Source organism: Embiotoca jacksoni, unplaced genomic scaffold, assembly GCF_022577435.1.
Source record: "Embiotoca jacksoni isolate LCO1_2020_lvr unplaced genomic scaffold, fEmbJac1.0.p SCAF_5, whole genome shotgun sequence".
NCBI classification, from domain to species: domain Eukaryota; kingdom Metazoa; phylum Chordata; class Actinopteri; family Embiotocidae; genus Embiotoca; species Embiotoca jacksoni.
In genome coordinates, this window is record NW_027185403.1 from 19,609,413 (window position 1) to 19,633,587 (window position 24,175).

The 24,175-nt window shown below is 39.8% G+C and overlaps 2 protein-coding genes across 4 annotated transcripts; one reads left to right on the top strand and one right to left on the bottom strand.

The window, feature by feature from the left end:
• The first annotated feature begins 636 nt into the window (after positions 1-636).
• hvcn1 (hydrogen voltage-gated channel 1) lies at positions 637-5,910 on the top strand. Of its 3 annotated transcripts, none has more exons than XM_069171291.1 (6): positions 637-737; positions 1,931-2,152; positions 2,788-2,892; positions 2,987-3,218; positions 3,425-3,537; positions 5,470-5,910. In XM_069171291.1, the coding sequence occupies exons 2-6, from the start codon at positions 1,964-1,966 to the stop codon at positions 5,524-5,526; spliced, it is 696 nt and encodes a 231-aa protein (XP_069027392.1). In that variant the 5' UTR covers positions 637-737; positions 1,931-1,963; the 3' UTR covers positions 5,527-5,910. The 3 variants fall into 3 exon arrangements, with proteins under 3 accessions (XP_069027392.1, XP_069027393.1, XP_069027391.1); XM_069171292.1 differs by lacking the exon at positions 637-737 and adding an exon at positions 758-998; XM_069171290.1 differs by lacking the exon at positions 637-737 and having other exon boundaries at positions 1,046-2,152.
• On the bottom strand, positions 5,904-21,911 carry tctn1 (tectonic family member 1). The gene is made up of 12 exons (XM_069171288.1): positions 21,781-21,911; positions 21,241-21,389; positions 19,569-19,671; positions 17,791-17,903; positions 16,483-16,503; positions 13,416-13,550; positions 9,185-9,310; positions 8,624-8,712; positions 8,262-8,399; positions 7,457-7,610; positions 7,100-7,231; positions 5,904-6,248 (listed from the first exon to the last, which is right to left on the bottom strand). Exons 1-12 carry the CDS (start codon positions 21,860-21,862, stop codon positions 6,102-6,104), a joined length of 1,389 nt encoding a protein of 462 aa, XP_069027389.1. The 5' UTR covers positions 21,863-21,911; the 3' UTR covers positions 5,904-6,101.
• Between the last annotated feature and the right edge of the window lie 2,264 nt (positions 21,912-24,175).

Genomic DNA, 24,175 nt, shown 5'->3' on the forward strand with positions numbered 1-24,175 from the left:
GCAGGGTTTTGACTTCCCTGAATACTGCAGCTGGGACTGTATGTTGTCTTCTGGGGCCACAACCAGTCTCCGAGTGCATAACCCCCTTCTCTGTACCGCTCTGTTCTTATTGTCATGGCTGTTTATTATGCCAATCTTTCACCTGTTAGGACACATACACACACAACAACTCAAGTGGTTACTGTTCATAAATAAAGGATCAAAAAGCAAGCCCATGATTTCAAAGCAAGCTCAAAGCAAAAAGAAACAAATTCGGACACTAATTGTCATACAGCCTAGTTTATTCGAGATCTTGGTGGAAACGTGGTGGGATTAACAATTTAATTCGGCTTTCAATCTAATGAAGCATTCGTAGGCAGAAACTCAACTCTGGTGTCAGTTTTAAAAATGCTTCCATCTGATTGTTTTCTTGTTCAGTGTTTTTTGTTGGGGGCAATGCAAGAAAACAATACACGTGGTTTTCATCGTAAGTAGTGTGTTACAGTTTATTATATATATATATATATAAAATACTTCTATATGTTCTGAAGTGTAATGTTTCCAGCTGCTCAATACCGCAAACAACTTGAAAATATGGAAACGTAGTTTGGCGCGACGCTGCCGGTGGACGCAGCAGAATGGGGTTGGTTTGTATGCGGGAGGCGGAGTTTTCCTCGGTGTTAAGTTAAATGAGTGTATTTTTTTTTATTCCCGAGAAGAGCATTAGAAGTTTTCAAAGGGTACACGTTGGAATAAAGGTAAGCCGTTACCATTTTAATCCACTATCTACGGTTACTCGTACACAAAGTACCGACTTCCGCTGTCACGCGCTCCGTCTTCTAGCGGATGGCTGGCCGTTCTATGTTGCTGTCAGTAAAATGCTTGGTTGGCTAAAAGAAAACTGGACGGATGTTTTTATCACGAGTTTTAGCCTGCCCACAAGCTGCGATCCCCGAGCTTCGGCGAATACTTAAAGCAGATAAGAGACACAGCGGCTGCATTGATTTCTGCAAAATCTGGTACGAAAAGTTGGACAGTCTTTTTGTGACTTAAACTCACAGAAGTTTAAACTATTGTCTGTTTCTTTTGCGAGTTCTGCAGATTGATCTAAACTCATCAAATCTGTTGATTTTTATTTACATAACAAAAAACACTCGCGACTTTCTTTCATAATTTCATGGACGAATACATGTTGAAGAACAGTTAAGATTTTCCTAAAATCTTCTATCCGGGATGTTTGTAGTTTGTTGTACACCATTAAACTTAAAAATGTGCTTTCTCAATTAAAAAGCTGGTATAAACTGGAAAATTGGTCCAAAAAAAATGAATGGAGTTTGGTGCTGCTGTTTATCACTTGATTAAATTTAAGAGCAGGGCAGTGATTCTAATCTAATCCTATTCCTGCCCTGTGTGTTTCAGTGTTTCATCCCTTCTGTCCTGATGTCATCTACTGTAACTATGCAGAGAGGGGATGTAGGCAAGTCGCAGTTTAGTGGCTTTCCCGGCGGGATGATGGACTGTGATGATTTCTGTTACAGTTTTGTGACTTTGTAGCTTTTGGATTGTGTAGGGTGAATCATTAAACAGGACAGCGACTCGAACATTTCCTTTCAACACCAGACTGAAAATAGTTTGCTATATCAATAACATGTTGCAAACCTACAGAAAAGGAGAAGTAAACTCAGATTGCCTAACGCTGAGAAATCGGCCTCGACGCTGACACAGATTTTACATTTTGTGGAAGACAGCTTTGTGATGGCTGTTAGTTATCGGCAGATATTCTAATATTTAGCCCGTTTGTTCCCTCTTAATCAGCACAAATAAACCGAGGTGTTCCGGAAATAACAGGAAAAATAGTTTGTAAGTTGCAGTTCATGAAGTTGTAATCGAACTGTACAGATCAAGACAAATGTTTTGAAGTGAAACATACATTTATGTTTTTCCCTCTGAGGTGAGCTGAGGTGGGACGTGGTCCTCTCCTTCCATGGAGCCTGCCGGAATGTCTCGGTACCTAAAGTATTTCACCACTGTGGGCGACGAACAGCCGGTCCAGTTGGAGGAAGAGGAGCTGCATGTTGCCAGCGAGGAGCTGAGTCCGGCTTCAGGGCTGTTCCCAACAACACTGACCTTCAAGGACTCGCTGAAGAGGCTCTACTGCTCCGGACGCTTCCAGGTGCTACTAAAGTCTTTTAAAATAAAATGTTGTGGCAAAAAATTGCTCATCACAGTTGTCCAAGGTTGGATATTCAAGCTGTTTATTTTGCATGTCCATAACTCCCAGATACTGAGATATCACAGTGATATAAATCAAAAAATGAAAGGAAAGCAGCAGATACTCACATTCAACACGCTGCAACCAGATTGCGCAGAAAGAAAATCATCAAACTGAAAAGTGTTGAAAATCCAACTTGCAAAACTTCAAAACTTTTGTGAAGCAGCACTTGAATAAAATTGCTTCAGCACTGTCAGCTGTGCAGGAAGTATTCCAAGTCCATTACTTGAATAGATGTATATCAGACCATAAACATTTGTTTCATGCAAAACCTTGTATTTGTGTTCTTTCCTCTGAAGAAGGAGGGACACTTTTATTTTACGTAAAAATATTTCCACAAAAAAATTTACTGAAAGTATTGGAAGTAGAGAAATTGCTCTTGTGACTGGACATTTAGATTAGAATTGCTCAGGCATTAAAATAAAAGCACTTTCTACCAATCAAATCAGAGTGAGTTTTGTCGAGGTGATTTGTTGACATGTAAATGTCAGCTGTAAGAGAGCCACCCTCTCCTGATTGTCTGCCTTTTCTTCCAGGTGTTGGTTGTGTGTTTGGTAATCCTGGATGCCATCTTTGTCCTGGCGGAGCTGCTTATAGATCTTGCTGTCATCAAGCTGGAACACAACCATCTTGCTCCTGAGGTGAGACGCAGTTTTCCACCCAGTCCAAGAAACCTTTGAGTTATTATTGACACATTTTCTACGCTGTTAACTAACCGAAGTTTGCCTCTCACAGTTGTTTCACTACCTGAGCCTGGCTCTTCTCACCTTCTTCATGGTGGAGTTGGCTGGGAAGCTGTTTGCGTACGGCCTGGAGTTCTTCCAGCACAGGTTCGAGGTGTTTGATGGTCTGGTGGTGGTGGTGTCTTTCGTGTTAGACATTGTCGTTGTCTTCCACGAGGATGCCTTCGATGGGGTGGGTCTCCTCATCCTGCTGCGACTGTGGAGGGTGGCCAGGATTATCAACGGTGAGTGCCACGGTGCATTCAGGGAGTCAACAAAATAATCAGAACACCTAATACAAAATAATTTTTAATAAATACTACACCCCCATTTATTAGTACATACAATACATGATTATAATTTAATTTTTGGGCGTTTAAAATGTGTATCTTGAAAACAAATCGGCATTGTTGGATGAGGATGAGGTAACTGTGTTTACCTTTGCTTGCAGGGATCCTGGTGTCAGTGAAGACCCGTGCAGACCAGAAGATGCACAAGCTGAAGGAGAGCTATGACCATATCATCAAAAGAATCACTGAGCTGCAGGAACGCAGTGATAAACTGGTGATTTCTTACAACCGCTTCTTTTTACATTAGAGAATGAATGAATGAAGGATGAAAAAAAGGGTCGTGTGTCACAAAAGTGGTTTGAGATCGAACCCTTCTGTACTGGATTTTCCAGGTCAGAAAACATGGTGTCTGTTTTAGGTAGTGAGAGACATAAGATTTCGAAGATGTTTTCATGTTAGAAATTGGTAAAATGTTTCTCAGCTACATTAACATGTTGTAGGACAGAGCATTCGTTTACAGGGTCTTGAGGTAGTCGAGTATATCTACAATTAATGAGGAATGTTTACATATAAAGTAGTGGCCAAGCGGCAGCCAGCAGTGACGTCACCTGTTGGTTTGTGAACGGCCGTTTCAGTTGAGATTTTGTCCTGCGCCATCTTGCTAGTTCCAAATGGTTTGGAGCAGGAAGTAACCATATTTGGACGAGCTGGGGGAGGAGCCAGCGGTGTACCTGACTCGATCTGATTAGAAACCCGCCGATATTATGTCGCGCCGACCGATCGCCGTAACCTGACTGTACCTTACACCTGTCAATCAAACAGACACGCCCCCAAAAACATGGCTTTTAAAGTTTATTTTCCAATTAATGACGGGATTATTTTTAGATGGACTGCAAGAAAACTGATAAAAAGGAGTGACCTTAGGTAACGACACTGTAATAACGAGTGGGAAAAATGTATTGACTTTGGAGCTGACCTCTAGCAGCACTCGTTGGTATTGTATCTTAAGGCACTTCCGCATCGGCCTCATTTTTCAGCCCCTGACTCTACGTCCACTTTTATCTACAGTCTGTGGTAGTGGTCAACAATGAATCCCTTTGTTTCCAATAACATCAGCTTCATAACTAGTCCAACAAAGTCAAAAATTTTGCGCTCTGGTTGTATTGACATGTTATGACACATGTTCTGTAGCCCATCTTCTGCTTAATGATACTTTCACGTCAGTATCATGTAGTTTGAATCCAGCATGATGTTTTCGAAACCTCTGAAAATAAAATCTAATGTTGGCACTAGGCAGAGTTAAAACAGTAATGACAATGGCAAATGGCAATCAATCAGACTATATAAACCTTTCAAACGATATTTTGTTTATGGCCATAATTAACTTCCGTAATGCAGAAAGCTGAATTGAGCACAGATAATATTTTGCATGATAAAATAGACTATTACTCTGCGGTGCTCTTGAACTGTATTTGTCCCCAATGACATCAGGACAGCAGAAAGTCTATACATCTTCCACCGCAAACTAAAAACGCAGCTCTTCTGACTTTACCTTGAATAAGAAAAAAACAGTAGCACTTTAGTAGCGCTTAAAATGGCACTTACTGATAGCACTTTGTAGTTTGGCTTTCTTGAAGAAATTTGTACTTTCTTGATTCTTGTTCTGGGTTTTGTACCCTCATGGTTGAAATGCACTTTTTGCAAGTTGCTTTGGACAAAAGGGTCAGCTAAATGTAATGTAATGTCATCTATTTCATTATACAGAGAGGTGTTTCTGTTATTTTGTCTACCCTCACTGACATAAAGAACTCTGTAACACCTGTCAGTGTAACACAATGCAAATGAACAACAGCACAGAAAGTTGAATCAACACTTCTTTGAAACAGTTTCCATAAGCTTGTTTAATTGTATAGTTGAAGCTCGTTCAACCCAATATATATTTTCATTAATTTACATCTAAATAACTGCTTTTTATAGATTATTTGTTCTGTTTGCTTTCACTTTGTGCTTGGGCCTCTTTCTAAGTATAGTAGATTGTTCCGGTATGAAACTTAAAACATCTATTTCAAATAATACTGTACTGCAAACAAATATAGAAATTGTTTAGTACAATTTAAGTATAGTCTGTAAATGCTCTAATATATGCCATAAAAGCTTTGAGTAAGTACCACCAACAAACTGATTCTTCTCTCCGTGTTCCTGTTAGGCACAAGAGAACCAGAAGCTGCAAGCCCTCCTGAAGAAGCACGGCATAGACTTCTAACTCATCCAGCTAACTGTTGTGGAGCCACTGTTTACCATCATTTTATAAACTGTCACATACTATAAACTCCTTAATCAAATTTTTTTTTACACCTGATTTCAGTATCCCATTGTAGAGATCATCTTTTTTTTGAGTATCTGTATCATTAGATCATTCCTGTCATCATAGTGATGGACACCATTTATATGTCTGCATTTATCTACTGAACATCAAATATATAGCTGTTATGGATATCACTCCGTAGAGGTTAAAGTGCTTGTAAATATGTGAAACCTTCCACAGACAAATAACTTGTACATACAAATTGTATTTACATCTGCTTAATGACATTTGGATGTACTGTATGTTGTGTCAAAAATATTTAAATAAATGATTTCAATAAGTGATGATTGATGAAGTGAAAAAGTGATTTAATTTATTAAATAGTCTGACGAAAAATCTTATATACATTGCTCAGACAATATACAATGACGGACTGATCATCCAAACAGCGCTCGTGGTGATAAATGCCACATGCTGTACACGTGTGTAAGGTAAATGTTCCCATGCAGTGGTGAGTGGAACCTGTAGTTGGATCAGACAAAAGGGAAGAAGAAGTCAAAGGGCAGTTTGGCATCGATAGTGGGTGTTGCTGTGTATCCAGGAAGAGCAGCAGCAGACACCGGTATGAAGGCTATGGAGCTTCTGATTGAAAAGATGCTGCTGCCTCCAGACAGCCGGGTCTGTGGGAGAACGCACAAACACATTAATTGATCTTAATTCCACTTTGCTTGAGTACCAAGTTAAAAACCAGAGAGAAGTTTGCAAATTGTATTGTTTTATTTCTGTTTGTTTCTAAAGTTTTCACACATTGCCTGTTTAATGATCAGTTTGCTTCGGTTCATTGAGGCTAGTATACAGGTATCATGTGGTTGAGAAAAACAGTGCAAAGAGATCCAGTCGGCAAATCAAGCGTACAGATTCAACTTCCTGCTTTTAGACCAGCAGTATTGAATGTAAACTAGGAGGAGGGTGTAATCTGTCAGCATCTAAAGTCAGTAGTTAATAATTTATTATTTAATACTTTTCCAAGTTTTAAGGATAATATTGCATGTCCCACAGATTTTGATCTTAAGACAAGTCCAGAGTAAAGTATTTTGGTCAATCCCGATTTTCACATAAGCTCTCCTCACCAGAGTGTCATTGACAGCCGTGGATGCTGTGGTTTTGTGCAACCACATAACCTCCTGTCACCCTACAGGTTTCCTTTCTGTCTATACCTTAAAATACCAAAAATTCAGTGTACACAAAAAACGGATGAGAGCTAATATACAATGTATCATTTGCCTTGGTCCGGACCAACGAATCAAACGACAGGATGGAAAGGCTCCTTCAGAAAGTGAGATGAGAGAGGAGTGAAGCATCTCCCCCCTAACTATGCTGGCTCGCTTTTCATTTCACCTCCCTCTGCAGCTTCATCTGGAAGGGCTATAAACATACCTGATTTCCAAAGTTGTAGGACGACACGTCTTAATGATTAGTTCTGAGAGACAATGGCCCAACAGCATGCTGTGCCAGTAAATGTGAGTCTTACCAAACTGCTGGTGTTGGTCTGGATCACTTCTTTGATGCTTACAATCTGAGCTTGGGGGTTCACCAAGGACCCGTATTTGGTCCACTCAATTTCTAAATGGAGTGACAGTGGGATGCTGCAACTCTGTGCTTCCTGCAAATGACAAACAAAATGCTGGACAGTGGCTTCACTTCTACATGATTCAAGATGAAGTGTGAACATTCTCAAAACCTGAGACCTTCAAGTCTTCTAAGATTACTCACTTACCAACTCCTCTGACTACACAGCCTCACACAGTAGAAAGATTTTGCTATCACATATAAGATTACCATGACAAAGACTGTGTAGTGAGGAAGGATATGGTTAAATTGTTCTCACCGTGGGATTGAACTTGTTCTTGATCTGCACCCAGTCCAGTGGGCTGTCCAACGGGGAGTTTCCAAAGGAAGCCACATACTGGGGAACGTTTGGTCCTCTCAGAACATCCAGAAGCAGCTGAGAGACCAGGGAGCAGTTGGCAACATCCTGCAGTCTACGGGGACCAAACAAGTTATCATCACAAATGTATTGAGACATAAGGAGACACTTTTGCTGTGTTCCAAATGATGTCCTTCCCGTAGTACCCTAACAAATAGAGCTCTTCTTTGTTAGGACTCGTTACTTATGTAGTGCAGGAATTTTGACAGGGTAGTATTGTTTCAAATCACACACTGCTATTCTGCACTGACTGGAAATGACCTCAGCATGCGAACACATCACATGCCAAATATCTACAGCTTGACTTATTTTACCCCGAAATTAATGTTTTTATTTTCTCTGTTTAACACACTCAATAAACGCACTGATTCTTTTTTCCACAAGCAGTAGTGAAAAAAAACAACTTTTGTGAGGTGTTCAGGAACATCTGAAGCGTCTTTAGAGCCTTAATTTGAAAGTTTTTCACGCTGGTGGCCCCGCCCCTTCCTCTACATAGCCAAGATGGCCACCGTTTAGGGTGGAAAGTGTCCAGAGTTTCACCCTTCTTTTTTGAGGGGGTTTTGAGTGCATCATTCTGGTACCTTTTGTGCACTGCATGTTTTTGTACTTGACAGTGTGAATGTTAGTGCACAAGTACGCCATTTGGAACACAGCTTACAGTATGTCTTCACAGGGATGGGATCTGTTGAGTGTGAGGATGCTATGCCTTAATGTGCAGCCAGACACAGAGTCCAGACCAAACAGGACAGGAGAGCGCTGTTGTGGACCCCGCAGACAGTCTTGGTCATCAGCACTATGGAGCGTAGACAGTGTGTCTCTGGGGTTCACGCTTCTGGCAATCCCAGTGAAGAAGACTGTCAAGGAAAATTCCTGAGTTCTGACTTTTTTATGACTTGAGTTTTACTTTTTGTCATAATTTCAAATCAACAATAATTTTTTTTTTTTACTTTACTTTGTCTTTAATTGCAAATAAATCTTCTTCATTTTTTCTTTCTTTAGGCATCAATATATTTCTCTTGCCTTGTATAAGGGTGAAGGAAATTTACTAATGATGCAGGTGAAGGATATTCTGCTTTTTTTGTTCCAGACACCAGAGGCAGTCCGACAACATAACCTGGATTTCCACTGAAGTGGACAGCTGTATCCCCACCGTCCTCCTATTCAAAAGACAGCGTCAGGAATAACAAATTTATACAATTATTACATTTATTTAAATTTTTTTGGGCCTTCAGTAAGAAATCAAGCCACATTAAACCCTCTGGGACAACCCCTGTAGCCAATGGTCTTTGACATTAAATTATTAACGTGTACAGGCAAAGGATGTGTTGAATGCTATAGATGGGTTAAAAATGATTTTCCACCAAACTGCAATTCTGCTTGAGGCGACCAGCTCAAGGTCCACTCATGAGCTTTTACAATACAATAGTTTATATAGTAAAATATCTGGGGCAAACTAAAAGACCCCAGAGGGTTAAATAACTCTGCTAAAGAGTTGCCAAAACTGCCATGAAAATGCCAACATGCAGTAGAGTTTCCTTCAAATACCACAGATTATGTCCTCCTGTTTTCAAGAACACTAATCTTTTGGACAACACATCCTTACACATAAGGTAATTTCTAATATACTACCTGGACAAACGCGATCTGAAACTCCTGTTCCACGGACAGCCTGGCTTTACGGACAAATCCAAGTACCATAGACACAACGGCAATTACTATCTCACCAGCTGGGTTGTGTGTTATCACGTAGGCAACCTGAGGAGACAAAAGTGTGTTATTATTCCAGCAGATAATGACTTACTTTTTTTGTAAAACCTTTAACTACAATGTTATGTTCAAATGTTCAGCTATACTACTATGTGAATCATTCATGTTATATCTGCACAGTCAATTACGTCTGCTTATACGGTATGATGACTATAATGTTCAGTTTTTTGCTGACTCTGTCAGGTATAAATTAATTACCAATGAGAACATGGTTTGAGGATGGTGTTCTACAGGGGCTTGTTTCACAAAGACAGACTTTGACTAAGGCCTAGACCTAATTAAGTCAGAATTTAGAGTTACATCTTAATTACTCTGTTGTACAAAGATGCTTACCTTTTGACGATCTTAAGTAAGACTAATTTGCTATGAATTCTGGGTAAAGTGACCAAGTCACCTTTACCACTTAATCCACATCCTGAGGCTGCAACCTTCATTGATATATTTCCCACTTGGAGGGAAGGATCCCAAACGAGTTCTCTTCCACCCTCCTGGCCCTTGATAGCCTTTACCTGGACAGCCTCTTAGCCTCACTCAGGTCATTTCCATTCAGGGTAGCATAACGTTGCGTGAGAGGGGAAAGGCTTCATTCACCATAATGACATGGAGGACTGGTTGTTAGGGGCCAGGAAGTGGTCTTGGCTGGGGAATAGCCATGGTTTCTAATGGCTAATGACTTGGCTACTGTGATATAAAACTTATATAAGCTTATATAAACTAATATTAGGCTGCAAATTACACATAAAAAAGACGTAAATTTATTTGAGACATAACGCCAAATGGTCTTTGGCACTCTGACGTTTGTTTGGTCCTTTTTGATGTTTTTTATGATCGCCAGGATACGATCAAACTTATGTTACTCATCTGAAAGTATGAATCAAATTTTTCTTCAAAAGAGTACAGCTGTAGTGTGTTGGATTTTCCTAGATCCTCTCATCTTTGAAGAATTTCATTAACCCATCCCCTTCTGATTTTGTGCTCAAAACCAAACTGTTGTCAGATCATCACTGTCAGAATTAAAACGCTACTGAGCAGTTGTTACACAGTGCATCAAAAAAAATGAAAACACAATACGCAGGGCATGTAGCTCCAGAAAAAAGGTTTGTTTACAATACAGTAAATGCATTTTGAATTTCCTCCAAAAAAAGGAAAACATTTCATAACTCAGCAGATTCAGCATTTTTGTAAAGTTGTGGAAAAGTACAAAGACAAAATGGAAATGAGAAGATGTTTCATTGGAGTACACGGTCAATGATCCAAATGTTGACACTGTTGAGTCCTGCAAGATTTTCAATATGTAACTCGGTGCTGTTTTTCAGTCTAGTAGTGTTGTTCTATGAGGGCCTTTTGTTGCTGGGAGAACACAGGTGCCCTTACAACCTCGCATGACATCCCTTGCTTCTGTCAGTTGTTGATATGAATCCTCAACCGTCAACAAACTGTGAGCTCTGAACTGGCTAATATTGGTTTCATCACATCATTTGCAGTTGTAGTTGTGTTTAAGCTATGACACTTGTGCTTTGATTGAACTTTTGCTACCTGTGGTCAAAATAATGCACCACAAGTGCATCACAGTGAAAACTGTGTTTTGGTGAGTGAGAATGTTGTTAAAGAGTTTTGTAAAAAGAATGAATGACATCTGCAAATTGTGTCTCAACTAGGTGAAGATTGTTTATGGTTTCGTCAGAAGAGTGTGTGATTCAATAGATGGGTTCAGGCTACATTACATTACATTTAGCTGACGCCTTTAACCAAACCAAATAAGTGCATTTCAACCATGAGGGTACAATCCCAGAACAACAAGAATCAAGAAAGTACAATTTTGTTCAAGAAAGCCAAACTACAAAGTGCTATAAGTAAGTGCCATTTTAAGCGCTACTAAAGTGCTACCTATTCAAGGTAAAGTCGGAAGAGGTGTGTTTTTAGTTTGCATCGGAAAACGTATAGACTTTCTGCTGTCCTGATGTCATTGGGGAGCTCATTTCACCATTTAAGAGCCAGGACAGCAAACAGTCGTGATTTTGTAGAGTGTTTAGCTCACAGTGAGGGAGCAACAAGCCGATTGGCAGATGCAGAGCGGAGGGAGCGGGTGTAGGGTTGGACCATGTCCTGGATGTGGACTGGACCCGATCTGTTCGCAGCACGGTACGCAAGAACCAATGTTTTGAAACGGATGCGGGCAGCTACTGGCAACCAGTGAAGGGAGCGGAGGAGTGGAGTAGTGTGAGTGAATTTAGGTAGGTTAAAGACCAGTCGAGCTGCGGCATTCTAGATGAGCTGCAGAGTTTGGATGGCACTAGCAGGTAGACCTGCCAGGAGGGAGTTACAATAGTCTAAGCGTAAGATGACCAGAGCCTGGACCAGAACCTGCACCGCCTTCTGAGTGAGAAGAGGACGTATTCTCCTGATGTTGTGCAGCATGTACTGTATCTGCACAACATCAGCCTACTGAGTGTTTGGTTTAGAGGATGGTGTTTAGTGTTTTAGCGATTCAGAAAAACTGTAATATCCATGTGGTGGACGGCCCTTTAGCCAGGAGATAGTTTGTGAAAGTGTTTTGTCTACAATTGACTAATTCAAGAGCAAAATGCATATTGGTGTAACTTGCCCCTGGATTGCATTACGAGGATGGATCAGAAAGTTCAGAGACGGCTCCTGGTTCTCGTGGACGGTGAGTAGCACCGTGCTGTGCATGGAGCACAGGGAAGCTATAACCTTCATGAGTAAGTATTTCAAGCTTTGTCACTTGATCAAAATCAGCAGTTGACATACACATGGTTTTGTGCGCAGTGGTCCGGGTGCGTCTGCGATTTCTTTACACACCTAAACTTGAGCAGGAAGTGCAACATTGCAGTTTGTGACAAATTATTGGAGAACACAGAAGAAGTAGCAGGGTGCTGAAGCCAGTGATGAGAGGTGATGGGTGTGATGATTGTTTTTAATACACTGTCATGTTAGAGAACCATTGCGGTACCATGAAGTGCCATTGCAATACAGTTCAGGTTGTTTGTACAGAATGTTTTCCCTCACCACTGGGGCACCAATTCACAACAAAACCAATGGTTTTGGTATTTGGCGTTTTGGTATTTGGCGTTCCGCCCCTCGGAACCGCGAATGTGACTCAAAATTGCTCTCCAGGCTCATTGCTTCTTTGCCATGGGCTTTCTAATTCATTTTAAGGTTCTCCCTTGCAGATTTCCAGAGTTTAACATAAAATTTGATGTGCTCCCTTTGGTTATGTCCGTGGAGAAATCACGGACATGATGTCGCTAGTCTGGCACAGAGCTCACAAAAATCTTGTGTAACTCAGGAACTGATGATGATCAAGGGAAGAAACTTGGGAGTACATCGCCATTAAGATTATAGCTTTCCCCTTCTCCACTAAACACTTACATTATAAACAGCTGGTGCATCTAGTTACAGACACCCGTATGTATGTAAAAGGGAAGGACATAAAAATAAGAACCACCTTTTATACAGTCCAACACCACTGTGGTAGTGGGGCATGGTTTGGCTCAGCTGCAGGAGGGACTGATTGGGGGAGTGGTTCAGGGAACGGTGCCTGGAAGAGGCTTATTTAGCACAGCTGCAGTGAATCATGTTTTGGTCTCTCCCCACACAAAAGCACCTGGCAGGTCACCGGACGGGGCTGTCTCCTGGGGACACGGAGCAGGAGGCTAGCTGCAGACGGGATGGATAGCACATGCTCGAATGCCCACCAGGAGAGCACAAGGGCACCGGTATTGTTGTGTGCGAATAAAACACTTTGGACAATATACTTTAGCTGGTCATTGTTCGTTTGTGCTGGAAGAAACCACGGTGACGGCAAGATGCATGTCACAACCACGTTTAACCGTGACCTCGGTACATAATTTAATCAAACAGTAACAACGGAATAATAAGCTTTCTAAAGACAGATGTTGCCAGGCTACAGAACGTTTTAACCCCAACATACGATAGAATTAAAGGATTATTACAAGTTGGTTGTACTGTTTTGGCAGGTAAAGTATGAAATATATTTTCAAAAGGTTTACATTGGCAGATTTCATTCTAAAGTTACCCATAAACATTAATTTATGGGATTTAAGTGACTTACCTTCAGCACCACATTACCACAGAGCATGGGGTTGAGCAGAACAGGACTGAGGCTTTCTCCACCACTGATCTTCAGCTCAGTCTGAGTCCCATCTGTAGACTGCAGGATGACTGAAGCCACCTCCACAGGAACAACCTTCCGAAACCCAAAACTCAGTGAACATTCATCCATTTTATCTAAACCTGCTTTATCCTGTACGAGGTCATGGTGTGTGTGTGTGTGTGTGGGGGGGGGGGGGGGGGGGGGGGGGGCGCTGGAGCTGACGTTGGGCGAAGGCGGGGTACACCGTGGACAGATTGCCACTTCATCAAAGACAGATAACTCTTCACCCACACATGCACGGAAGAACATGCAAACTCCACACACAAAGCCTCTGGTCGACCAGCAGATTCAAACCCAGGACCTTTTTGCTGTGAGGCGACAGTGCCGACCACTGCGCAACCTACGCTAGCCTGGCTCCACCAGACTATTGCTCCCAGCTTCATTTTCCTTCACTAGGATTATAGTCTGGAAATGCGGTTAGCATTAAAGCTCGCTCAACCACTCTAAAGGACAGACCAACCAGCGACCAGTGTCAGTGGGGAAAGTCTCGGCCAGTTTCGGCAGATATCAATTGGATAAAACTGTTCCAATCGTTTTAAAATTAAACCAGAGTTCAGGCCCACCCAGTAGGATGCAATGACTGCAAATAATTCTCTATGGAGCGTACCAAGACACATTAATTTACACACTTGATATGGGACTGGTAACATCCAAGCCTCCACCAGTGAGAATTTTTCCTGCTTTCATATATCCCTTCCCGCGAGGGGAAATTGTGTCGTTACAGCAGCGGCATGTATAGGACAAAGCAATAAATCACAGAATATAAAATAGAGGTACTAAGAACATTAATTATAAAAAAAGCACATTATATACAACTTACGTATATACAAATAAAAATAGAATAACATTAAATTTAACTAAAATAAAATAAAATAAAACAAACAACAGTGCAACAGTGTTATTGATGTGTGATGGATTTGACCAGAGGTGAGTTATTGTAAAGTCTAATCGCAGTGGGCAGGAATGATCTCCTGTATCTGTCCTCGTGACAGCGGCGCTGGATGAGTCTACTGGAGAACGTGCTCCGCTGTCCCTGCAGTAGGTGGTAGAGAGTATGGTCCGGGTTATCCAATATGGATAACAGTTTGTTCAGCGTCCTCTTCTCCACCACCTTTTCCAGACTGTCCAGTTTGCAGCCAATGATGGAGCCGGCCTTCTTAACCAGTTTGTTAAGTCTGTTGGTGTCGCCGGCTCCAATGCTGCTCCACCAGCAGACTACGGAGAATTTACTAGTTTACGGTAAATTTAAAGGGTGATAGCACTGTTTCTGTAGCCAAATAAGCCTTCTGCTGTTTTTTATGACTGTTTTTTATATTTTCAGAATGGATATCTAAGATAACGGTTGATTTGCAATTATTCCACTTCAGAACAAAACTTCAACTTGCGGAGAGATGAAAGTTGCTGGACTCAGAAGGTAACTTCATATAACTGCATGCTTTAAACGCGTGGTTTACATATTGACAGAGTTACATTGTTGTTATTGGGTAGTTAGGTAGTTATTGTGTTAGTACATATTCTGCAATAGTAGCTTTTTTTGACAAAATAATAGCAGAAGCAATATTAACTGTAATGGAAGACGTGTCTTAATCAAGTCTCGGTGAGTTGAGTTTCATTCCATGATAAACTAAATGGAAATTAATGGCTGCCTGGTTAGCAGAGAAACCGCCTAAACAGTGCAGCATGCTGTGAGACAACTCAGTAAACAGTATTGCAAAGCAAATGTGTCGTCAGTGCTAATATGAACATAGCTGACTACTTCCTTTTTCTTGGAAACTCTGGATACATTTTTTTTTCTCAATATTTTTCTCTCTTTAGATTGCAGCAGTTAACCTCACGGTTGTGTCAGTGCAAACCTTTTGCAGTGTGAGGCAAGATGAAAGGACTTTTATGCAGCTTTTTGATTCATTTAACGCATTCAAAAGTACATTTTATATTTCAAAACATGAGCCTGAGGCTGGGAGGGCATTATGGGATTTGAAGTCTCTGTAAGGCACCAAAACAAAATTTAGTCTGTCTGTTTGTCTATCTGACAAACCAAACAATAAAAAAACACAACAAAAACTGCAGTATCAAGTAGTGTGAACTAATGTAATTGCTCAAATTATGGAGAGACAGTGTGGCTACAGTGTATACATATATGAAAGCAGGCACTTACAAAAACACTAAAAATAAACCTTAGATACTCTATGTTTGGAAAATGCAAGGGAAATGGTGGATTTACAGACAAACTGAGTCCTTGATTCTGCTCCAGTTTTCCTTTAGTTTCAGAATGAATCTTATAAATATATACAGTGTATTAAAGTATTTTATCTAAATGTAACTCTCCAAAGTGCAATATTTGGGTTTTAAAATGGTGGGTTTTTTTAACCCCACAATTAGACATTGTACAGTGTAACGTTGGCTCAGTAGATGCATTTAGTCTGTAGTTACATAATCATTACCACAAGAGTTGCAATACTGGATTCTTGCGCAAATATTTTCACAACTAATGTGGCCTAATTTCAACATTTGAATAGTTTCTTATTTGTTTTTTCTTACATCTTAGCCGTTCTCTGTGCTGTTATAACATAAATTTCCCCTCAGGAATCAAGTCCTATCTTATCATCATGGCCATGTGACCACTTCTATACTATACATATATACTCCAACTGGCATTTGACCATGCAAAAAAGAGTGATTATTTTCATTATCTGCTGATTTTCTACATTAATGATGTAGAAAATATAAGAAAATTGTTTCAAAAGAATTGCTCATTACAATTTCAAAGAGCAAGTTTGAAACACTCACATTGTTTGTTTTGTCTGACCAACATTCCAAAAGATTTCAATATGGAAAACTGAGATTACTAACAAATCCTCACATAAAAAACTGCAACTGGCACAATTTTGTAGTCTTTGCTTGGGAAATACCTTATCACTTTGTCATTTATCAAAATAATTAATAATAAAAAAGTAAGAGTACTTACTGGTGCATCTGTATTCTTCCCCTGTTGAGCAGAAAATATTTAGTCTTTAAATGAAATATAATCGATTGTTTTTTGGAAGTTTCTCTGTGCTTTAAGCATTTCCACAACAGCAGTTCATTCGTTGTATGCAATTTATCAACAAACTTTCATGTTGCTTTTTTTCTTATCAAAGATTAAAAGAAAAAAAAAAGAAGTAAAAGTTTAGAAACACTTTCAAGCTAAAGTATCTGGATTATTTAATGGTAGGATCCCTTACAGGAAAAAAAAACACATTAGCTTCCAATGTTTTCCACATGTCCTACATGTGTTCACATGTTGCAACACAGGATAACATGGGACAAACGTGTGTAAAAGTTTCCCACATGTTGTAGTATGTGGAGCACATGTGGAAATCATGTTATCACATATAATACTGTACCAACACATTTTAAACAAGTGCAGTAATGTGAGCATGGACAAACACAAAGGTTCAACAGTATCTATGAATGATTTTGGTACATTCAGAACTTGTGTGAAGACAGTACATGCACCAAATCATCACAGAAGAAAAAAGGGGATTGTTGGGGAGAGAAAGACAGAGCTTTGACAAAGGCAAAGTGAAGCTACTGATTGGTAAGCATGCCATAATTTATTTGCTCAGTCAACTTGATTGGTATTAACTCTTTATGGACAGTTTTGTCAACACGTGCATTGAATATTTGAAAATGAAAATTTGATCTGTATCCCATTTTTGTTTCTTTTGTCATGGGTTGGTTTTCACATGCAATCCTCTGGATCTCATACGGCAATGCACATGGGTTTTACATAGGTAACGGTATGTGTTTCACATTGAAATATGCATGGTTTCCACGCATAATTCCATAGGTTTCACATGGGAATCTACACGGGCTTCACACATTACACTGTGAAAATGTTCCGAAACCCAATGTTTCACATTGGCAAAATACATGAGCTCTAAATAGTTCACGTTTTCAAATTTTAAGTCACATGCGTATGTGGTCACATGTGAAATTAATGTCTTTTTTTCTGTAAGGAATTCAACTTTTGGGTTTGTTATGCGGAAGATGACAATAACTGAGGCAGACTAATAAAGGATGGTAGAGATAACTGAACTCACCAAAATAATGTAAATAACTCTTCGAATGGTCTCTACAGCTATTGTACTGGAATAAAGTTCGAGAACTTGCAAAAGATGTATGTACTGAAACTTTGGTGGAGTGCACCTTTAATCACATCATTAAGTGTTTTAAGAGTAGATCTTTTCTTTAAAGGATGAACAGTGTGTGGCGCAGTAGAAGTGAGACTCACAGCAAACAGCTGGATGTTGGTGTAGGTGTCCATGCTGAGGGCCGGTAGAAAGCTGCAGTCGGGATCCAGGACCACACGCCGGGAACACACACTGCTCTGGTCCTTTAGAAACACTGTGAATAGAACCAGGAAAACTAAAGGAACAATACTCATAAAGATAAAAAAAAAAAAATACTGTTTTTGTTTTCAACTCTGTTACTGTGTGAAATTACAAGTTGTGGATTTTAGCAAAGATTCACTTAATTAGTATTTAAAAAAATAGCAGAATCTTAAAATGATAATAATCCTAATATGATTAAATAAAGTCATGAAGGTTTAACGACATTACTGTCCTGAATTTCTGCTGGATAACTCAGAGGATACGGGGTGTAATTCAGACTAATCAGACTTTACTGTGTTTAACTTGTATTTGTTTTGCACTTTGGACCATGTTTGTATAAGGCTGTATGTATTATGAGGGCCAGTCATGTGACACGTCCAATGACTAACTGCTGTTCTAAACATTCTTATGCCACTGGTGAAATGCTTAAGAAGACAGAAACCTGAAGGAATTTCAATTTCAGACAGCCCTTTTATTTGTCATCAGTGTTTCAATGAGGACCAATTAAAATCTCAATTTTAAGGTCACATTCTGTTCGAGGATACCAAATGTAACAAAAATCTTCAACATAAAATTTCACTATTCCAATTTACCTATTTTTTTTGTATTACTAATATTCTAATTGTATCAACAGCATGGTATTTTGACAGACACAACTTTTGAGGAAATATAGTACATACACATTTAAGTAATGGTGAGGTTGCAGATTTCAACAGCCTAAACACCCCTTGCCTCACCTTCCTCTTCTAAGCATATATGAAAAGTCCCTTTCTAGAGCCAATGTTTGATTTGTGTGTTCTGGGGAACTGTAGAAACATGGCAGTGCAACAAGGCTATGTAGATATGAAAGGCTCAAAGTTAACAAAAACACAACAATTATTAGTTTTACATGATTACACACTAATGAAAACTTAATTACAAATAATATTTTCCATTTCTGCCAATACACCTCCTGAATCCAATCCACTGGTTCTTTAGGTCACTGATCAGAAGACATACATTTCTTTACATCAAGTATGTTTAGTCAAACTAAAATCTTCAACGAATAGTCAGATTTGCAAAAGGTTAAGTATCTACTTTTATATTGGAGTCTTTCAGATAAACAGACTCCTGCATTGATCAGCTTCTTAAAAAGACTAACTAAAAGTACTCCATTATTATCAAAATATATTATAAAAAAAAAAAGTACGGCTGCCCCCAACTAAAGATGAGTTCAAGCCAATGGTTGACGAGTTGTTGCCTGTTTATAATATTACCATTGACAATATGGCCAATGGGGAGGTGTCATGAAGTGCAAAACCACCGAGGGCCACTACAGGTTCCAAAGAGACTCTGGTCCTATTGACTCCAGTATTTATTTTTACAATTCATAGTAGACTGACAAAATTCTGAGGTACAGCTTTGACAGTTAAAGAAAGATAGGAATACAATTCAACAAATGTGTAGCACAAACATCAGTTAATGATAAATATTTGAATACAATTAATATTCATCAATTACCAGGTGGATCAATAATGTAGCAAAGTCATGAAAAATCCAAATTAAGAATTTAAAACTCATTGAATAGAACTTGTAACTTATAACTATACTCTATGTGTAAAACAATGAATAATATATCATTTTGCAATTACCATAATCATAACTTCCACCACAGTGTTAAAAGTGACATAGTAGTTACCTGCAGGACTGTTGTCCACACAGTTAGCAGTGACACCAGGAGCTGGGAACCAGAACATCCCCCTCTGTCCGCTCTCTTCTGCTGTCTCCATCACATCACCATACTAAAACCAAATAACACCAGCAGAGAATGAACACACACTAAATTTGGATACATACTTATTCATGTTTTTTTTTGCTTTTTTTTTTACTATGTTTGACAGTGTCCCGAGTGACAGCAATGAAAACTGTGAAATAACACATGGATCGTGGTCAACAAAAAGCCAACGATGTTTCATATTTCGATTTTCCATCTTTTGGTTTGATGTCAGTTTTAACACATTCTCTCAACCGGCTTCATGAGGTCATCATAAGAGCTTTTCCAACATTCTTGGAGGAGTTCCCACACTTGTTGGCTGATTTTCCTTCAGTCTGCACTCAAACTCATCCCAAACCACCTCAGTTGGGTTTAGGTCAGGTGTCTATGAGTAACAGGTCATCTAATGCAGCACTCCATCACTCTCTTCTTGGTCAAACAGCCCTTGCAGAGCCTGGAGGTGTAATTCTAACTACATCTCAATGCTGTGGTTTCTTTGCAGCAGTTTGACTTCATTTGAGGTGTTAAATGTTGATTTCTGAGGCTGGTGACTCTAATGAAGCAGAGGGAACTCTTGACCTTTCTTTTCAGGGAGTGGTCCTCATAAGACCAGTTACATCAATATTTAAAAGTTTTAATGACTAAACTTTGAATCTGAACTTGAAGAAAAGTTCTTGGCTGACTGACATTCATGTCCTTAAGATACCCTCCACTGAAAGTCAAGATTTTATCCTGGATAACATGTCCATGTGGTGCTTTTTTTTTTACATACTAGAGGACATAAATAAGAAATAAGCATTTAACACCATGGCAGAGCATTTCCGCTTTGGAACTGCAGTGACAGACTGTCTCAAAAACACAGATTCAGACAGACAGGGTTTCATACGTCACATACTGAAGGAAACAATCCCGTCACCTTGTGTGGTGGGGCTTTTATCAAGCTGCCAGCTCGAACTGCAGGTGAGTGGCCAATTGGTGGATGAAGATAAATCAATTTGCTTATTCATAGCTCCACATATACTGAATATAGGCTGAAGTGTAGAGTGACATCTAAGCAAATTTACAGCATGAGGGGATGGAAAAAACTTCTAAATATCTAATTTAGACCAACAGGTGTGGTTTTAGGGGTTTAAACAATGTGAGGAGAGGGACTTTAAAGTTGTTCCTCTTTAGGTAGCTGAAGGGTTCTTGCCATAAAATAGATTAGTAAACTAGTTGAATAGTTTCTGTATACCAACACTAACTCGCCACTACACAACTGATGATCTTAAATGCATTAAGAAGGCAAGAAATTCCACCAGCTAACATTTGACAAGGCTGACTTGTTAACTGGAAACCCTTCCGGGTAATGACCTCATGAAGCTGGTTAAAATATCACCAAAGCTGTCATCGAAGCAAACAATGGCTCTTCCCTTTGAGGAATCTAAAATATTAAATTTATTTAGCTTTGTTTACACTTCTTTACATCAATACATAATCCATTTGTGTCATTTCACATTTATGAAAGTTGCAGTTTTGTTCTACAATGTAGAAAAAAAGCAGAAATGAAGAAAAATACATGATCAGAGTAACAGTTACTGCCATAAAAGAGACTCACCTGGTATCCAGGTGAGGACTGGAGCTCTGAAGTGGACAACTTATCAAAGTTCTCTGAGCCAAAAATGAAGCTAGTGAACTGGTTAAAGAGCGACTGAAAGTTGTTGTCAGTTGGAAGAGCAGGCGAGGGATGAGATAATCCATCAACACCTAAACAGAGCAAATAGTTAGCTGAGCTGTGGCATGGCTGCTTACTCTGTATGGTCCACATCAGCCAACAAAGAAGTTATTATCATCCAATATTCTGCACAGTATTCAGCTACAATATGGTGAAATACATTTGCACAGTATAGCATAGTCTATTATTTTTATATAATTGTTCATTTGCTTCCCCACAGTGTGTGTCCCTTATGAAAGTGGCAATAAAGTTTCTTGAACATAAAGTCTACATAAAGTCTGAAAATTGGAAAAATCCCACCAACCGTTTCCTTTAAATACCATTCATTTAAATCTACTAATGGCCAATTGCTGTAATTTGTAAAAATGAAAAGAAAACCTCATAAACGATGTTTAATCCAAATGAACACCTGGATTGACTTACGGTTTTGTGACTGAATGCAAAACATGTCATAGTTTGTTTCCTTCAGGATGGATGACTGCACCGCCGAGTAGCCGTCTATCATAATCCTTAAAGAGTAGGACGCTACATCACGGCTGCACAGCTGCTTGCTGCCACTGCAAAGTGACGTAAAACAAAGTTTGTTAATACGTGCAAAGCAAACATTCATACTAGTCCTATTCAAACCAGTACACCATGGAGGAAATGGTAAATGGCCTTGCACTTACAGTGGGTACGGAAAGTATTCAGACCCCTTTAAATTTTTCACTCTTTGTTTCATTGCAGCCATTTGCTAAAATCAAAAAAGTTCATTTTATTTCTCATTAATGTACACTCAGCACCCCATCTTGACAGAAAAAAACAGAAATGTAGAAATTTATGCACATTTATTAAAAAAGAAAAACTGAAATATCACATGGTCATAAGTATTCAGACTCTTTGCTCAGTATTGAGTAGAAGCACCCTTTTGAGCTAGTACAGCCATGAGTCTTCTTGGGAATGATGAAACAAGCTTTTCACACCTGGATTTGGGGATCCTCTGCCATTCTTCCTTGCAGATCCTCTCCAGTTCCGTCAGGTTGGATGGTGAACATTGGTGGACAGCCATTTTCAGGTCTCTCCAGAGATGCTCAATTGGGTTTAGGTCAGGGCTCTGGCTGGACCAGTCAAGAATGGTCACAGAGTTGTTCCGAAGCCACTCCTTTGTTATTTTAGCTGTGTGCTTAGGGTCATTGTCTTGTTGGAAGGTGAACCTTCGGCCCAGTCTGAGGTCCAGAGCACTCTGGAAGAGGTTTTCTTCCAGGATATCTCTGTACTTGGCCGCATTCATCTTTCCTTCAATTGCAACCAGTCGTCCTGTCCCTGCAGCTGAAAAACACCCCCATAGCATGATGGGCTTTCATATGTCTTGCACTGAGGAGAGGCTTCCGTCGGGCCACTCTGCCATAAAGCCCCGACTGGTGGAGGGCTGCAGTGATAGTTGACTTTGTGGAACTTTCTCCCATCTCCCTACTGCATCTCTGGAGCTCAGCCACAGTGATCTTTGGGTTCTTCTTTACCTCTCTCACCAAGGCTCTTCTCCCACGATTGCTCAGTTTGGCTGGACGGCCAGGTCTAGGAAGAGTTCTGGTCGTCCCAAACTTCTTCCATTTAAGGATTATGGAGGCCACTGTGCTCTTAGGAACCTTGAGTGCTGCAGAAATTATTTTGTAACCTTGGCCAGATCCGTGCCTTGCCACAATTCTGTCTCTGAGCTCCTTGGACAGTTCCTTCGACCTCATGATTCTCATTTGCTCTGACATGCACTGTGAGCTGTAAGGTCTTCTATAGACAGGTGTGTGCCTTTCCTAATCAAGTCCAATCAGTTTAATTAAACACAGCTGGACTCCAATGAAGGAGTAGAACCATCTCAAGGAGGATAAGAAGAAATGGACAGCATGTGAGTTAAATATGAGTGTCACAGCAAAGGGTCTGAATACTTAAGACCGTGTGATATTTCAGTTTTTCTTTTTTAATAAATTTGCACAAATTTCTACATTTCTGTTTTTTTCTGTCAAATGGGGTGCTTAGTGTACATTAATGAGAAATAAAATGAACTTTTTTGATTTTAGCAAATGGCTGCAATGAAACAAAGAGTGAAAACTGTAAAGGGGTCTGAATACTTTCCGTACCCACTGTATATAGTGCTTTATCACCTTAGTGGTCTCAAAGTACTTCACACTGTTTCCCATTCACACACACTTTCAAAGACTAATGGAGCTGAGCTACCATACAAGGTGCTCGCCATCAGGAATATATTCACACACCAATGGTACGCCATCGGGAGCAACTTGGGGTTCAGTGTCTTGCCCAAGGACACTTCGACATGTGGACAGGAGGAGCCGGGGATTTAACCCCCACTCTTCCGACCTGCTCCACCATCGGAGCCACAGCCTCCGATGGTGGAGCAGGTTGCTTATATGTAGATTACTATACTGTAGCAATTTATTAGGGTGCATTTTAATGGCAAGCTGTATATATTTAACACCATGTCACTGTGCTCATTTTTCATTGAACTGCAGAGAGAATTTTTTTTTTTTTTTTTTATTCACATAGTTATGTATATCCATTTGCTTCCATTGAACTTGTTCTTTCAGTCGTTAAGCTACCACAAGTGAAAATCAAGACTTCCTGCATAATGCATGTTATCTTAAAAGCCTTCCAGCAGGTCAAAGGGTTTCTTCTTAGTGGTCTTGTGGTCTAGTGGTCTTTTTAAGTGTGGATTTGCTTGAACTAAACTGCATTGAAGTTGGCTAAGTCGGTGAATGTATGTATTAAAACAGAATTTGTGTTAAAAAGAGAAAATCTGAGCATCAGAGTAATGAGTGTCATGGTTTTA

Coding starts and splice junctions, on each gene's coding strand:
- hvcn1 (XM_069171291.1), top strand. CDS start 1,964: ATGGAGCCTGCCGGAATGTCTCGGTACCTAAAGTATTTCACCACTGTG. Junction 3,219..3,424: donor GGTGGCCAGGATTATCAACG/GTGAGTGCCACG, acceptor CTTTGCTTGCAG/GGATCCTGGTGTCAGTGAAG. Junction 3,538..5,469: donor AGGAACGCAGTGATAAACTG/GTGATTTCTTAC, acceptor TGTTCCTGTTAG/GCACAAGAGAACCAGAAGCT.
- tctn1 (XM_069171288.1), bottom strand. CDS start 21,862: ATGATAGACGGCTACTCGGCGGTGCAGTCATCCATCCTGAAGGAAACA. Junction 17,904..19,568: donor TGTGGACAACAGTCCTGCAG/GTAACTACTATG, acceptor TTCTATTCACAG/TGTTTCTAAAGGACCAGAGC. Junction 16,504..17,790: donor CCAACATCCAGCTGTTTGCT/GTGAGTCTCACT, acceptor TCTGCTCAACAG/GGGAAGAATACAGATGCACC.